Source organism: Epinephelus lanceolatus, chromosome 17, assembly GCF_041903045.1.
Source record: "Epinephelus lanceolatus isolate andai-2023 chromosome 17, ASM4190304v1, whole genome shotgun sequence".
NCBI classification, from domain to species: domain Eukaryota; kingdom Metazoa; phylum Chordata; class Actinopteri; order Perciformes; family Serranidae; genus Epinephelus; species Epinephelus lanceolatus.
The window spans coordinates 22,838,827-22,853,015 of record NC_135750.1 but is presented as its reverse complement, the minus strand read 5'-3'; the positions used below and the strand labels follow the sequence as shown (position 1 = coordinate 22,853,015).

General features: G+C 41.8%; 1 protein-coding gene across 5 annotated transcripts in view; it reads left to right on the top strand.

Annotated features, from left to right (window-relative positions):
- ptpn20 (protein tyrosine phosphatase non-receptor type 20) overlaps positions 1 to 14,189 on the top strand; it is a 35,053-nt gene that overhangs the window by 2,974 nt on the left and 17,890 nt on the right. For 3 of the 5 annotated variants that reach the window (XM_033613321.2, XM_078160683.1, XM_078160682.1), the window contains exons 1-23: positions 200 to 392; positions 2,947 to 3,094; positions 3,312 to 3,475; positions 4,791 to 4,856; positions 4,953 to 5,132; positions 5,273 to 5,348; positions 7,483 to 7,563; positions 7,734 to 7,809; positions 8,062 to 8,215; positions 8,450 to 8,521; positions 8,750 to 8,924; positions 9,072 to 9,207; positions 10,389 to 10,527; positions 10,630 to 10,782; positions 10,906 to 11,091; positions 11,199 to 11,361; positions 11,485 to 11,740; positions 11,841 to 11,920; positions 12,892 to 12,969; positions 13,082 to 13,189; positions 13,322 to 13,438; positions 13,539 to 13,747; positions 13,897 to 13,998. In XM_033613321.2, coding sequence (XP_033469212.2) covers positions 2,971 to 3,094; positions 3,312 to 3,475; positions 4,791 to 4,856; positions 4,953 to 5,132; positions 5,273 to 5,348; positions 7,483 to 7,563; positions 7,734 to 7,809; positions 8,062 to 8,215; positions 8,450 to 8,521; positions 8,750 to 8,924; positions 9,072 to 9,207; positions 10,389 to 10,527; positions 10,630 to 10,782; positions 10,906 to 11,091; positions 11,199 to 11,361; positions 11,485 to 11,740; positions 11,841 to 11,920; positions 12,892 to 12,969; positions 13,082 to 13,189; positions 13,322 to 13,438; positions 13,539 to 13,747; positions 13,897 to 13,998 — 2,895 coding nt within the window. In that variant the 5' untranslated portion in view covers positions 200 to 392; positions 2,947 to 2,970. Of the gene's footprint in view, positions 1 to 199; positions 393 to 2,946; positions 3,095 to 3,311; positions 3,476 to 4,790; positions 4,857 to 4,952; positions 5,133 to 5,272; positions 5,349 to 7,482; positions 7,564 to 7,733; positions 7,810 to 8,061; positions 8,216 to 8,445; positions 8,522 to 8,645; positions 8,925 to 9,071; positions 9,208 to 10,388; positions 10,528 to 10,629; positions 10,783 to 10,905; positions 11,092 to 11,198; positions 11,362 to 11,484; positions 11,741 to 11,840; positions 11,921 to 12,891; positions 12,970 to 13,081; positions 13,190 to 13,321; positions 13,439 to 13,538; positions 13,748 to 13,896; positions 13,999 to 14,189 lie in introns of those variants that run through there. The other 2 variants (XM_078160680.1, XM_078160681.1) reach the window with 2 other exon arrangements.

Below are 14,189 nucleotides of genomic sequence, written 5' to 3'. Positions count from 1 at the left end.
GGATCCACCGCACCTTTGGGCGTCAGACGGATTTAGTTAAATCGGTGTAGCTGATCTCACGCCACCCGCTATTGGTGGCTCTGACCTGTCGCTGTCAAACCGCGAGGCTAATCCAATTATGTGTTTAAAGGCGAGACGCTAAGAATAGCCCCAATTACAGCAAAAAACTTTTCAGATCTTCAGCGTGGTGCTGGTGGCGATAGAGCAAATGAATGGGGCACCATGTATAGTTAATGTCATTGATGATTTACCTGCCAGAGCGGAGCAGCGTTTACCGAGAGGACGTCAAAACAGCAATGCGATGATCACAGGGATTATTTTGGATCCGCGGTGGCAGCACTGAAGATAATACAAAGGATCAGACCGCTGACATAGGTTACATATGGTACCAGGTAATGTGGAGCTATTCTGTATCATCTCCCTCCTTCCTACAGTGCTGCTGTTTGACACTTTGCTGAAATGATGTGCTTGTCTTCATGTTTACAGACATTTCTTCTCAGATTTCACATGTAAAGTCATTCACTTTAGGCACCAGCCCTTGCTATACATCCACAGGGCTGTAATGAGATTTACCTTTAAGAGTAATGCATAGTATAGCCTTCATATTCAGGCCTGTGACGACAAAATCATCTTGGTGAAAGGTGTTGTTTGGCTGCTTATGCTGTGGCTACATAACCAGGACTCTGAGCACTGTAGGTGCACACTATCATACTTTGTCATGGCACATAAGCGTGGGAATTCATTGTCAGTGTAGTGAGAAAGAAGGCTGTAAGAGACCTAGATCCTGATGAAGCATGTTGTCCCAAATTCCCAAGGATACAGTACAGCTTCTCCTCTGTCTGTGCCTACATCATGTGGGTGTCTGCTTAATGGATCACTGGAGTGGTTTGTATGTAACAGGATAATAGTCGAACATAATCAATAGGAGAATAAAGATGCCTTTACACTCAGGAGGAAAAAACTGTGTGAGCTGGACATGTTATCAGATTATTAGATACTAAAGGAGCTGGATTTGGACAGCAAAACATATCCTGCAATTGCAGAAGAGAGATCTTCAGATGCAGATGCTGTAATAGGATGCAAAAGTTTGATGTTAATGTGGAGAGAGGGCAGGAGAGGTCACACATGGTCTCGCCAGTCAACATGGTTCAGGTAAAAGCCATGTTGTTATATGCAAAGCACAGTTTCTTTATGTTTTCCCCCCAGAAATCTAGCAACACATGACAATGGTGTTCATTTAAGTAGCAAGCAATAGCCAGGTTGCTGTGTTGGTCCCTGCAGCAGTCACAACAGTAGCTTTACACCTGTAGACAGACCACTTTGAGGGAGTACAGCTGTGAAAGTTTGTGCTCTACAGTGGACGGGTGGGTGCACCTGGCAGGGTTCCTACTTTCCTCTTCAATCCCTTCATCATAACGACAAACCGGCATGCAGGGATGCAGTAGGATTATTTTATACTTCTCTTCAATACTATAGTTTAAACACTGATTTAAATGACCTTGTGCATTTTTTAGGTGACCTCGTGACGTCACGGTTGCATTGGTGTTTTTGTTTTTAGCCACACGTTTAATCTTGTGCAACTTTCCTTGAATTCAGTCGACAGTGGGTGTCACAAGCCGAGGATAAATTCAGTTTAAGTGCGGGATAATCAGGCCTAGAGTAATTGGGTTGGTTTGTGTTAGTGGAGGCATGTTGCTTCGTTCAGTGCACTGTGTGGTTAGCTGTGTGAGTAGCCTCTTGTGTCACTGCTCTGAAACATTTAGAGGAAAAAAATGTTACCATGCATCAATAATGATTTGATTTTTTAAAATTTGTTTGAGAAGATGCAGTTAAACCTGGAAGAAAACAGCATTTCAGTTTTTACTTACAGTATATTCTCATGTCAACACTTTTCTCTGAGGTTGGGCGTGCAGTAAAAGCTTTCTCAGACTTTTTAAACATCAGTGTGTTGCAGTGATTTCTGCCCTTTGGGACAGATACAAATGGAAATATGTGTGCTAGTTTTTACTGGAATCTTCCAAAAATGATGGCACTTTCAGGTCAAGTCTAATCGGGTGTTTTGATCCACCCAGATTTAAAGCAATGTACAATTTATTTAAAAATAAGGCACTTTATTGGAAAGCATTGATACTTAACTGTGTAGTTTATTCAGTTTTAATGTATCTACCTCATCTAATGTGTGTCTAAAGAGAAAAGAAAGAACTAAATCCATAATGTAGTCAAAATAATATGAATTAAACATTTTATATAATTGATGCATGAAATGACTGTGAGTAATGTTCAAAGTGAGAAAGCATCTTTGTATTTCCTACAGCATCCCCTGTCTGTCTGTCTGCCTGGTTTCTACCACATTCTCAGCTGTATATAGTTGTAGTAATACCAACACAGCAGGTGACAACAAACTAACATGGCATCATGATGACACAGTTGCTTTGGTGCCAGAAACACAGCTCCCTCAGAACAGCCCTCTGGTCAGAAGAAAGCTTATTAGGAAATGGGGAGGGGCAGAGACAGAGCGAGAAGCAGTGAGTCTAATGGAGTAAGATAATCTAATCGCAGTCCAGTGCAGAGAACTGTCTTTTTCCTCAGATCTATCTCTCATAACTGTCTCTGAAGACAAAATACTGGTGACAGGCTTTGACAACCACAGTAATACCCTCACGGAGGGATGTGAAGGCGAATGTGCAGTGAGGGTGGTGGGGGAATAATTCAGAGGATAACTAGCTTGACAGCCAGCAAAGAAAATCATCCTACTAATGCAGTTTATAGTTTTAATGAGTGTTGAAAGACATGTAAGATATTCAGATGTAGATGTTTGATTTGAATACAGAGCAAAAGCCAGAAAAATGAAACCTCTCTTCAGAATGACCTTGAACAAAAGCTCTAACAAGTGTTTCTGGTTTGTATGTGTGTGTTTTCTATGTATGTGTGTGTGCACCTCCTCAGGTGCGTGCTTGGAATGTGTGCAGGATGAGCAGCACATTTGTTACATTAGCTGAAGTACTGGAGGCACGAGGGGGACCTCTGCTGGAGGAGGAGGTCTGGTCCCTGCTGCTGGGCACTGCAGAGTCTTTAGTGGATGTCTCTTATGAGGGTAAAGCATTTTAGATAACCTCCTCTCATTGTAGGTGCACATTCATCCTGTCTTAATGCTATCACCATACTGTTATGTTACTGCAGTGTACATGTAACAAACACGTGAATGTATCCTGCAGTATTTCTGTTTCACTCTGACTTTACTATAGAAATGTATCAGCAGCAGCATCATCATACATATTACTGACTTCCCACTTTTTTTTTTTTTTTTTCAGGTCACAACAATATGTGTAACATCATAAGCCCCACCTCCTTGCTGCTGTCAGCCACTGGTACCTTAGCATTTAAGAATTGTGGCCTATCAGATGAGGTATCCACCTTCACTGCTCCAGAGATGCTGCAGGGCCGTGCCAGCTCAACCAAACCTGCCATAGAGAGGGTCAGTGCATACATCCTCAGACCTGTCCTAACAGCTATACATGGACATTGATGGCAGAACACTGAATAGTATTAGTTCATTTTGCCCTTTCTAAAAATATATATTATCTGTAACTTTAAACTCTGCAGTCATTTCCTCATGTGTCTCTTTCCTTGGAGTGTAAAATCTCAGGATGTCAAGAGTTGAAGGACGACTGAGGTGCCAGCACGCCATCTAGTGGCTGAGCAAAGGAACAACTGCTCTGAAGTTTGCACTTAAAGTCCTGATTTGTTAACACTGAGCTGAAAAGACTCTGAAGTAACTCATAAATAAACAAATTAAGTTTAGGGCATAAGTAATCTGACTTAATAAATGCTTCATATCCCCTATCACAATGTGTCTTATGGTAATGTTTGAAAGCAGCAGGAATTGTCACTCCCTGCATAGTACAAAACAACATGCTGTATCCTCAGCCATTATGTAAATCAAAACCATTGTTGCTTTTATCTTAACTGATTGGTCATTTACAGTCTGTTCAAAGAGTATTTTACATGATTGACATATTAAAGGAGCTCAATATGATATTCAGAGTATTAAAATAGCAGCAAACAACCATTTGTAATGAAAGAAGAAGAAGAAAACAGTGGAGTGATGGAATCCTGAGCAGAGACTGAAGTTGTTGTAGTTAGATGGTTTAAACGTGCATGCATTTAAGTGCATGTGACTCCTGTGTGTGTATCCCAATGGCTAGCTAAACACTGCCATTCTACCCTGCACTCATACGGCAGTTACACCTGATATTGGGGTGGCGTTGTTGCAGAAGAGTACCGCCGGCCCTGCGGTTCAACCCCAGTCAGCTCTGTTGTCACTGTTAGCACTGTTAGCCACTAGCCGCCAGCACAGCCACCTCCATGTTGAGAGCTGTGTACAGACAACCTACGTTCTAAATATCATGCAGAGCTCCTTTAAATTATGCTTAGATTGTTTGTTTAGAAATTCCTAAGACAACCTCTGTAAATTATTTGAAAGAAGAATGAAGTGAAGACATATTATTAATTAAGTTTTTCATCATAATTTGATTATTGCGTCCTATGTCCATTCCCTTTCATTTTATCAGATGATATATAATTTAGCATATGGCTGTCTTTGCTCGACCCCAAGGTGTTGTGTGTCAGCTTAGTCATGCATTTTAAATCCCAAATCCCACATGTAGTTTGTATAATTTCTGTTTATGCAATGGTAATGATTGACGCTCAGTTAGGTGGTTTAGTTATGGTGAGATTTGGTTGGCAAGTCCAACCTATCTTGTCATTAACCATTTCATTTTGTTGCACAGATGCTGGTGTATTCACTGGGTATGACTCTCTACTGGTCAGTTGATTTTCACCTACCTCAAAATCAGGTGGGAGCCTCTGATACAACGCTGTCATTTTTGATTCAGTATCATCACACTCTCGCACCGCAGCTATTGTAATGACTTTCCACTCTCATCACTCAGCCAGTCCAGTTGAGTGACCATCTAAACAGCCTCCTGCTCAGCATGTGTGAGGACCTGGCCCACCGCAGGGTGACTCTCAACTCCATCCTGGAGGCCTGCGAATCTCAGCATAAAGCCACCATCCTGCCATCGCCCACTAAAGTGATCCAACAGCTGGTGGAGGAGGTTTTTCACGAATCAGTGAGTCTAGATATATATCTACAGCATGTACCTGTCTGTAAGCTTCTTAGCTTCTCTGCAGGCCATTTCATTGTACATGTGTCACAATTTTTAAAGCACAATCTGCATACTGACCGTGGTAGGGTTTTTTTTTCCTCCAGATGGATCACGGCTCTCTGCCAGACAGTCATGTCCCTTTGAGTGGCAGGAGCCAGATGATAAGAGAGAGACTTCATGGTGAGCATGCATGTTAGAGTCCTGATAAACTAGAGTCTTATTAAACAAGCTGGGCTATAAATGCAGCCAAACCATCGCATAACAGAGGATAAAGCAGACATGAAATCTTGCTGAACATAAGCATGAAATAAACAGGAAAAAGGGCCTTTGACAAACATGCAGATCTTGTATTACTGACCTATGCATCAGTAAAGCGATACTTCAGATTTTTTGAAGTGGGGTTGTACGGGGTACTTATCCAGAGACAGTAGATGTCAGTCGGCACGCTCCCAGCTTGAAGAAGCAGGCAGGAGTCCAACATGAACGCAAAGCAATCTACTTTCTGTGGAGTGGTCAGCAATAAAATGTAATTTAGCCAACAAAAAACATGCTTTACATTTATGTCAGACAGTGATTTCCAACGGGAAAATGAAGCTGTTATATTGCTCTCTTCAAAGCCAGACTCCATTGAGAATAACAGTGATTTAACATTGCGGAACACAGGAGCTGCTGGTGTATCTCTGCCTCAACGTCCACCTCAATCAGTCATTTAGTTTGTATTATTGGGTGACTTCGGCATTTGAAAGAGTTAGTTTGGATTCACCATGTCATAAAATAAGACAAACTAACTAACTGACTGAAGCATTGGTAGACTAGCAGCTCCCGTGTCCAGCGATCTAAAATGACTGTTTTTGTCAGTGGAGTCTGGTGGCTTTGACAAGAGTATAGATGGGGAACTGAAGCTGTTGACAGCTTTCCTGTCAGAACGGGCTGTCTGACAAAAATTTAAAGAATTAAAAATACTCTCAATATGGCACACACTTAAACTGATACTGATTTTTTTTTTTAGGTGGGACTTTTTTTGGGTGGCTATAATATGTTTTGTTGCTGAACCATCAACAGCAGTACATTGCTTAGTGTCCATGTTGGACTCCGGCCTGCTTCTCCAAATGGGCAGCGTGCCGACTGACATCTGCTGTATGCAATACACTGACTATGACTGAGTCCCCCGTACAACCCCACTTCAAAAAATCAGAACTGTGTCTTAAGTTTTAAATGCAGCTGATTTAAAATGTCTGGGGTTCTGTGGCAAAATAAAATATGTGTATTGTAGGGGAGTATCATATTGCTGCTATTCATTTTGACATCATAAATCAAGCTGACCTTTGACCCTATGTGAACATATTTACAGTGTGTATTTTCAGTCATTGCTATTTTGACTCAAGATGGTACACAGGCCCACAAGATTAAAAGGATTTATTTTATACAATTTATGGATTTTTTTCCCTCTAACAGTGCAGTCTGCAGGTGAAAACGCTGAGTTGAAATATCAAAGATAAAGAAAATACAATAATGTAATAATCCCACAAGACCAGCCCCGCACCCCATCCCCAGACAACAACAAAATATACACACATTGATACACAGAAATCCAACTATATGTCTATACAGATGCATATGTCAAACATATCCTGTCATCAACCCACAAAGACTGAAATATTTCCCATGCAGCTCCTAAACAAGACCAGCATTTATCAAAGACATGTGGTTTCCTTTTATGATTGAACATATTTTTTTCTGATGCCGTGTATGAGCAAATTTCTTTAAGCCACATGGAGATAGGGGAGGATCTGCACTTTTCTATAAATAAACAATACATTCATTACCAGCAGTCATGGCCACTTTGATAAACCACACCTTGTTTTTTTTCTGGGAAGAGGAATGTCAGATCTGTCGCTTTTTAAAGCTAGTTTAGGTGAAAAGGGAATCTCAAACCGAGTAACCTTTTTAAGAATCTCCAATATTGAACCCCATTAATGTTTAGTTTATTACATTTCCAGAACATGTGAGTAATTACTTGTCTCAGTTTTGCATCTACAGCAAAGATCTGAAATGGATTCATTTACCTTATGGAGTCTTTGTGGTGTAAAATAGGTTCTGTGGATAAACAGGATTAAAATCTTAACCTAAAGCAAACCCTGGATTAGGCTCCAGTGAGAGCCAATAATCAAATACAGAGCGTGGATGCTTTCAGGCTAAACCCTCCGCTAGCCTCATTTCTGTCCCAACGTCTCAGAGTCTCCTGGGAGCCCAGAGCAGAGACGGACAGGAATCATACATTGCTGTCATCTTTCATTTCTTACCTGGTTGACAGGAAAGAGAGGGCCACATTCAGACTTCAGCGAAGGCAGTCCTGAAGGGAGAAGATACTCAACGGACTCGGACTCCAAGTCAGGTATTGAAAAAGAAGTCATATGGTAGAAAGCAGGAATTCTGACCTACTGTCAAAATCCCTAACATTGGTGTGCAGATGCAAAATTCATCACTAGCTTTTCTTTAATGTGTTTTCCAGCAGTGAGATGCCTGTTGTGACAAAGCAAGTGCTCTTTTATGTCTGTTTTATAGGGAGTTTACCTCAGAGACCGTGGAGGCAAAGACCAAGGAGCTCTCCCACACCGTTGTATCAATCTTCTTTAGACAGGTATGAGCTATATGCATGCATGCACACACATCATCACCACTAATACCGCAGTCAGGAAAAAGATTCTTCAACTATTAGACCTAGCTTTGCATGCTTGTCAACACAAATAAATCCTCCTCCTTTCATGCTCCTTCATTGTCTGCAGTGACTTTGGGAGGGACATGACATTGTCTCGGAGTTTGACTTTTCCAACTTGTCCGCACAACTATTACACAACCTGTCCTTCCCCGCTCCCTCTCTCTCCCCCTTCAGACTCCCTCGTGGGGTCCGTCACAGGGACAGCAACTGCAGTTGGCTTGGTAGGAGCCCCCTCCACGACATCTCTCCCAAGACATCCGGCAGGTCTCACAGTCCTTCCATTACCTTCAGTGAGTCCTCGCTCAGCCTGAGCCAGAGGAAGGCTAAGGTAAGATCGGGGATTTTTAAAAATGTATGTTTAGTGGCATAAATGCAAGGGAAATGTTTTGTAGAACATTAGCTAAAGGTGTGTGTTGTGTATCTGTACTACGAGCAGCTTTGCCACAATATCATGGAGAGGGTGGTATACAGTATTTAGTTGAGAGCACACAGCAGAGCACCAAAGTCAGTTGGATGTGTTGCTGCTTAAAGAGATTATTATAAATGTTTGTTTTTTTTTAAGGCTTTGGGTCCTGAATTTGTCAGAATGCCAGACGAACAGCACATCGTTCTCGAGCTTCCAGGATCTATTGTGGTAAGTTCTTTGCATCTCATCTGCTTCGGCTCAGCATAAATGTAAGCTGCTGTGTTTTCACTCTATTTGAATTTGTCTTTTCTTGCATGCTAAACTTTGTCTGTTTGCATATCGGCATGCACAGTATTTGTATATTTACGTGCATGCATGTGAGCGTGTCTGTCTGTTTTTATGTCCGTGTGTGTGTGTGTGTGTGTGTGTGTGTGTGTTTGTGCGTGTCTGCCACAGTCCAGGAAGGGCCGTTCATGTTCATCTCAGAGAGAAGTGACTATAGTGCTGCCTAACGGACAGTACGTGGTGGTTCGTTGTGACATTAAGTCCAAAGGGAGAGATGTGTTCGACATGGTGGTGGCTCACGCAAACTTGGTGGAACACTTCTACTTTGGTCTTGCCTTTTTAGACGGTAAGAGTGACATGTAATATGGGGCCTAACCTATCAGGATGCACTGATTTTAAATCGCATTGCAGCATCCAAAATATAAATTGATTTCAAAATATTAATAGTCCAACTTGTGATTTTATACCCTCGCTTTTCTTTCTCATTCTGCAGATGATGAATATTTCTTTTTGGACCATGAAACAAAAATCTCCAAAGTTGCGCCTGACAGTTGGAAAAAAGGGCAGACGTTATCCTTTTTGGTGTTTCTTCGAGTCAAATTTTTTGTTGATGATATGTCCTTCATTTTGTAAGTACAGTGCTGGTGTTTGAATGTCCAGTGTGTAGATTTTGGGGTCCTCTATGGTCAGAAATGTTATGAATATAATATTCATATCTATGATTTTATTAGTATGTAAACACCTGGGGCTGTATTCATAAACTGAGAATACTCTCAGAGAGCTTAGGAATGATTTAGGAAAGTTCTCCGAGCAACTCTGAGCGAGGAAGGGACAGAAACCTGTATCTTAGTGAGGAGGTGTAGTTGACCTTGTTGCTAGGTGTGACGTATTCTTTTACCAAATGCGATTGGTTGTCACAGACACACCCTTTTGTGAGCCTATAACATGTGGACACCCAGTGGAAATGAAATGAATTGCTGACTGTGAAAGTGTTGTCATTGTTAGTGTGATCACTCAGCTGATGGAAGATTGAGACAGACACAAGTCATCACTGCTGCACTGTTGCATTTTTCCAGTTTTTCAAATATCTTAGTATTGCGATCATTTTATTTCTGGCGTTATGACATTATTGAGTTAGGTGGGGAAATATGTGCATATTCTTAATGAGATCGACCACAAATTTATCCCTGCACGATCTAATATGTGGCATTTATTTATTCATTTACTCACTGTCATGCAGAGTTTGGAGAATATTTATCGTACCTCTGTCTTTCCACCATTTTCTCCTCTAAATGAAAAACTCTTAAACCTCTTAAAAGTCCTCCTGCCTGCTCCTAACAGTTTTTCACCTTAGGCACTCTTTTGAGGACTAAGATGTGAATAACTTTTATCTTTACAAGGACCTAGTCTTAACTTTAAGGGGAAATTCTAAGAAAACATCACAGTTCTAAGAATTTTCTTAGAATTTCATCACTACTGAAACTCTTAGCACTAGGAAGCTTTGTGCATATGGCCCCTGAAATTAAGAATTGTTGTGTTTTCGTAACCTTAGATGAGCCGTTTATGTCTTCATCTGAAGAGAGTTTCCTCCCATGTACTCTGGGAGCACTGGGTCTAGATTGGGTCATTCACATTTCCTCTCAGCCTCTGTAGTTCTACACATTTGACACACAGGAGAAGTTTCAGTTCTGCAACTTCAGCACTAGATGTCACTAAATCCTACACACCGCAGCTTTACCTGATATGTAGAAAATTCATTTACAGTATTACATTGTTTAAAAAAACGTTACTTAATGTTTTTGTCTCCTAGGCACAGACTGACCCGTCACCAGTACTACTTACAGCTGCGTAAGGATATCTTGGAGGACAGGCTATACTGTAATGAGGAGACAGGCTTGTTTCTGGCTGCTCTCGCTCTGCAGGCTGAGTTTGGGGATTACATGCCAGAGGTACCTAGGGCAAAATGAAAAATATTCACCTTATGTCTGTAAATACCAGCATCATCTCTCAGTGTGTGTTACAGCAGTTGGTTCTATTGTGTGTCTTTTCAGCTGTATGGTAAAAATTACTACCAGCCAGAACATTATGTGTCTAAGAGGATGCTAGAGAAGCTGGCCCTGCCCAACGTCAAGGAGGAGTTGCCAAGACTACATGCAAGTCATGCCCAGATGCTGCCCGAAGAGGCAGAAACAGAGTATCTAAAGGTATCCAGACTACCAGTTTATCCACTCACACACATTTAATGATACTGTCCCACTTCTTTTAAGTCTAAATGACTGTTAAAATAAATGACTACAATTTAAACTGTAAAATGATGTCCCACTTAGATTGCCCAGCAGTTATCAGAGTATGGGGTCATGTTCCACCGTGTGGGGAGAGAGAAAAGGCCAGTGGTGGGAGAGCTGGTTTTTGGGGTCTGTTCCAAAGGAATAATTGTGTACGAGATGAAGAACCACCTCCGCACTGTCACCAGACGCTTCCTCTGGAGGGAGACCGACACCATATCCACTGGGGTAAAGTGCCATTCAGTCAGATTTTGCTAAATGAGGTATCACTTTGTGCAGATTATTTTGTTACAAAGCTCAGGGTAAATGAACATTAACTTCTGTCTGCCTTTTAGCGGCGTAAGCTGATCATAGAGTGTGGAGGGCCCAGTGGGAAAAAGCACACTTTTGTAACAGAGAGCTCAAAAATAGCACAGTACCTCCTGAACCTCTGCTCGGCACAGCACAAGTTTCACAGTGAGATGACATCACGACAGCTAAACCACACCATGATACCAGGTGGGCATGTTTTAGTGATAATGTAGAGTTAATACTTTGCTAACACTGATGCCCATTAAAAGAAAGCTCACAAAGGTTTTAGTCAAACAGGATAGAGAATAAATATCACATCTGTTTCTCCAGACGAAAACATAGATGTCTATCGGGGTCGTAATTTGAACCTGAAGCGGATGTCCTGCTCAGAGGGCATGCTGAACCACGTCGGTTTAGCACCCGGTCAGCCAGACTCTCTTTCCAAGTCCTGTGACAACCTGACTGCCAAACTGGAAGCGAGGCTGCGCCAGCAGAGGGAGATGAGGAGGGAGATGAGCAGAGAAATGAACAAGGAGCTCACTGACACAGGAGACCCCAGGGACATGAAAGAGCAACAGTGCTGGAGGTAGTCTGTGATGATATTAACATATTCATCATACAAAATCACAGTCTATGTTAACATCAAGGAAACAGCTATGTAATACGACTGTCCACATGTGTTGTAGCACTCCAGAGCCGATTCCCAGAATGATGTCCAGTGTGTCGCTACAGAAGCAGGACTCAGACGCCTCTTCCTCCATACGAGGTGAATATGCCTACTTTTTTTGTGAACACACAGAGTGGTGACAAAGATAAACCAACATCTTTATGGTATATGATTGGATAATTGCTCTTCTGTTGGCCTAATATACAGTTATTGAAGACCACATTTACTCGGGGATCCTTAATTTGCAGTCAGAGCAGCCCAGATTATGACATGGATTTAGATGTAGCAGATTTGTCAGTTAAACATTCGCTCTGTAAACTCCATTTAAACATAGTATAACACAAATAGTTTTCAGAATTTGTGATGCTATGTATGCCAAACTCTTACCCTACCTATGTTATGTATCTTCAAAATAGCAACATTAGACATTTTTTGCCTCTTTTTAGGAGGCAGCATCATCCTCATCATTCGTTGTGTTATGATTTCAGAATGATGAGGACAGTCAGAGAACAATTAGATACAAAAAATAGGATGTTTGCTGACTTTTGTTTTTACACAGTCCCTGAGTATGGCCACCATGAGCCTCTTGGGCGGCTTTAATCATCCATGGCGTAGAAGATATTTCAAATTTTTATAGCTGTGTTAGAGAGCACATGTTGCTAAAAAAATCTCCCCCTGGTGTTTAGTTGTCTTGACTGTGAAGGCCCTAACATATGATTCACATTTTCATACTCTACATCTGCATTTGTTTTGTTTCTCTACCCATTTATGGAGGCTTTTTCTTTAATTTGTCACCTGTCTGTACGGTCAGATTTGGATGGCATTGTGGCTCACTGGTTAACACTGTCATGCAAAGAAGTAAGAATGTTTTCCCTGTGTGTTTGGGGCTCCAAAGTAAAAAAAAGAAGTGCAGATGTGTCATTGGGAAATTACCCATATGTGTGAATGTGTTATCCTGTTTATGTGAACTAACCCTTTGCTAGATTTTTGACCTGTCCCCTGTGTGATCCTGAACATGAAAACCAGGTTTTTCAAATGATATAAATGAATTTAACTCATGTGCTTTGCAGTTGATACACCAACCAGGACCCCACCAGAGAGAGAGATAGTCTGCGTGACCCTAAAGAAAGATCCCAAACTGGGCTTCGGTGAGTTTATTAAGGCAGGCTTAGCTGTGAACTTGATGTAAAATTAATGAGCACGGATCTGATTGTTTACGGGAGACTTTTGTCTTCACTTCCTTCTCTGGTCCTGTTTCAGGCTTTGTGATAGTGGGCGAGGACAATACGGGTAAACTTGACCTTGGGATCTTTATTGCTTCCATTGTGCCTGACGGGCCTGCGGACAAAGATGGACGAATCAAACCTGGTATGAAGCACCAACAGTGGGAATTGGAAACATAGACGCTGGCTTCAACATGAAACATGACATTGCTGGAGACAAAATTGGGCTGCGAAACCTATGACAAGGACTATGTGATGCTTACTTTATTTTCTCCAGGTGGACGTCTCATCTCTCTAAACAAGACGAGTTTGGAAGGAGTGACATTCAGTGATGCTGCTGCCATCTTACAGAGCAGCCCTGATGAGGTGGAGCTCATTGTGTCCCAGCCTAAACGTAAGATCTGCTTAATGCTTTCTTCTCTGCATGCACAGTCTCAGATTCAGTTTATACATGTACTGAGGTGCTTTATCCCACCTGGCTGTTTTCCTATCAGAGTCTCTGAAGGACAGCAAGAGCTCCTTGAGTCAAAGCACTCTGGGTTTGGCGTTGGAGAGGAGCTTTGGGTCGCAGACCACGCTGAGCGGCATTGAGTACCGTCCTGTCGTGGAGGAGCTGGAGGAGGCCATCAATCTGTCCAACATGGCAACCCCAAAACAGAGCAGGAGGCTTCACATTCCTGTTGTGCGAATACATGATGCTCAGGTTAGAGATAAGGGACTTTGTTTTCATGGTCATGAGGTCAAAGCTGATAAAAGAGTTCAACCAGTGCTAACTGTCAAATGGATTAAGTGCTCTGATTAATGTGATAAAGAATCTCAAACAGTTTTTACCTCTTTGTTCCTCTGTTTCAGGATGCATGTTCCAGATCCCCGTCTGTCATCAGTTTGAAAACTGAGGAGCGGTTTGTGGTAGAGCTGAAGAAAAGCAATGGTAGTCTTGGCATCAGTGTTGCTGTGAGTGAATTGCTTTCCTTTGGTTACACAGCATTACCTCATGCACTCAGTTGCCAGATTATTAGGCACACCAAGCTAAAGGCTAATGCAGTCTAAAATAAGAGTCCTGGAATAAATCTGATAAATGTAACAAGCTACGGTGCACAGTAACTCTACGCTGAGTCAGTGTACGTTTCTAAGGTTATCTGAGG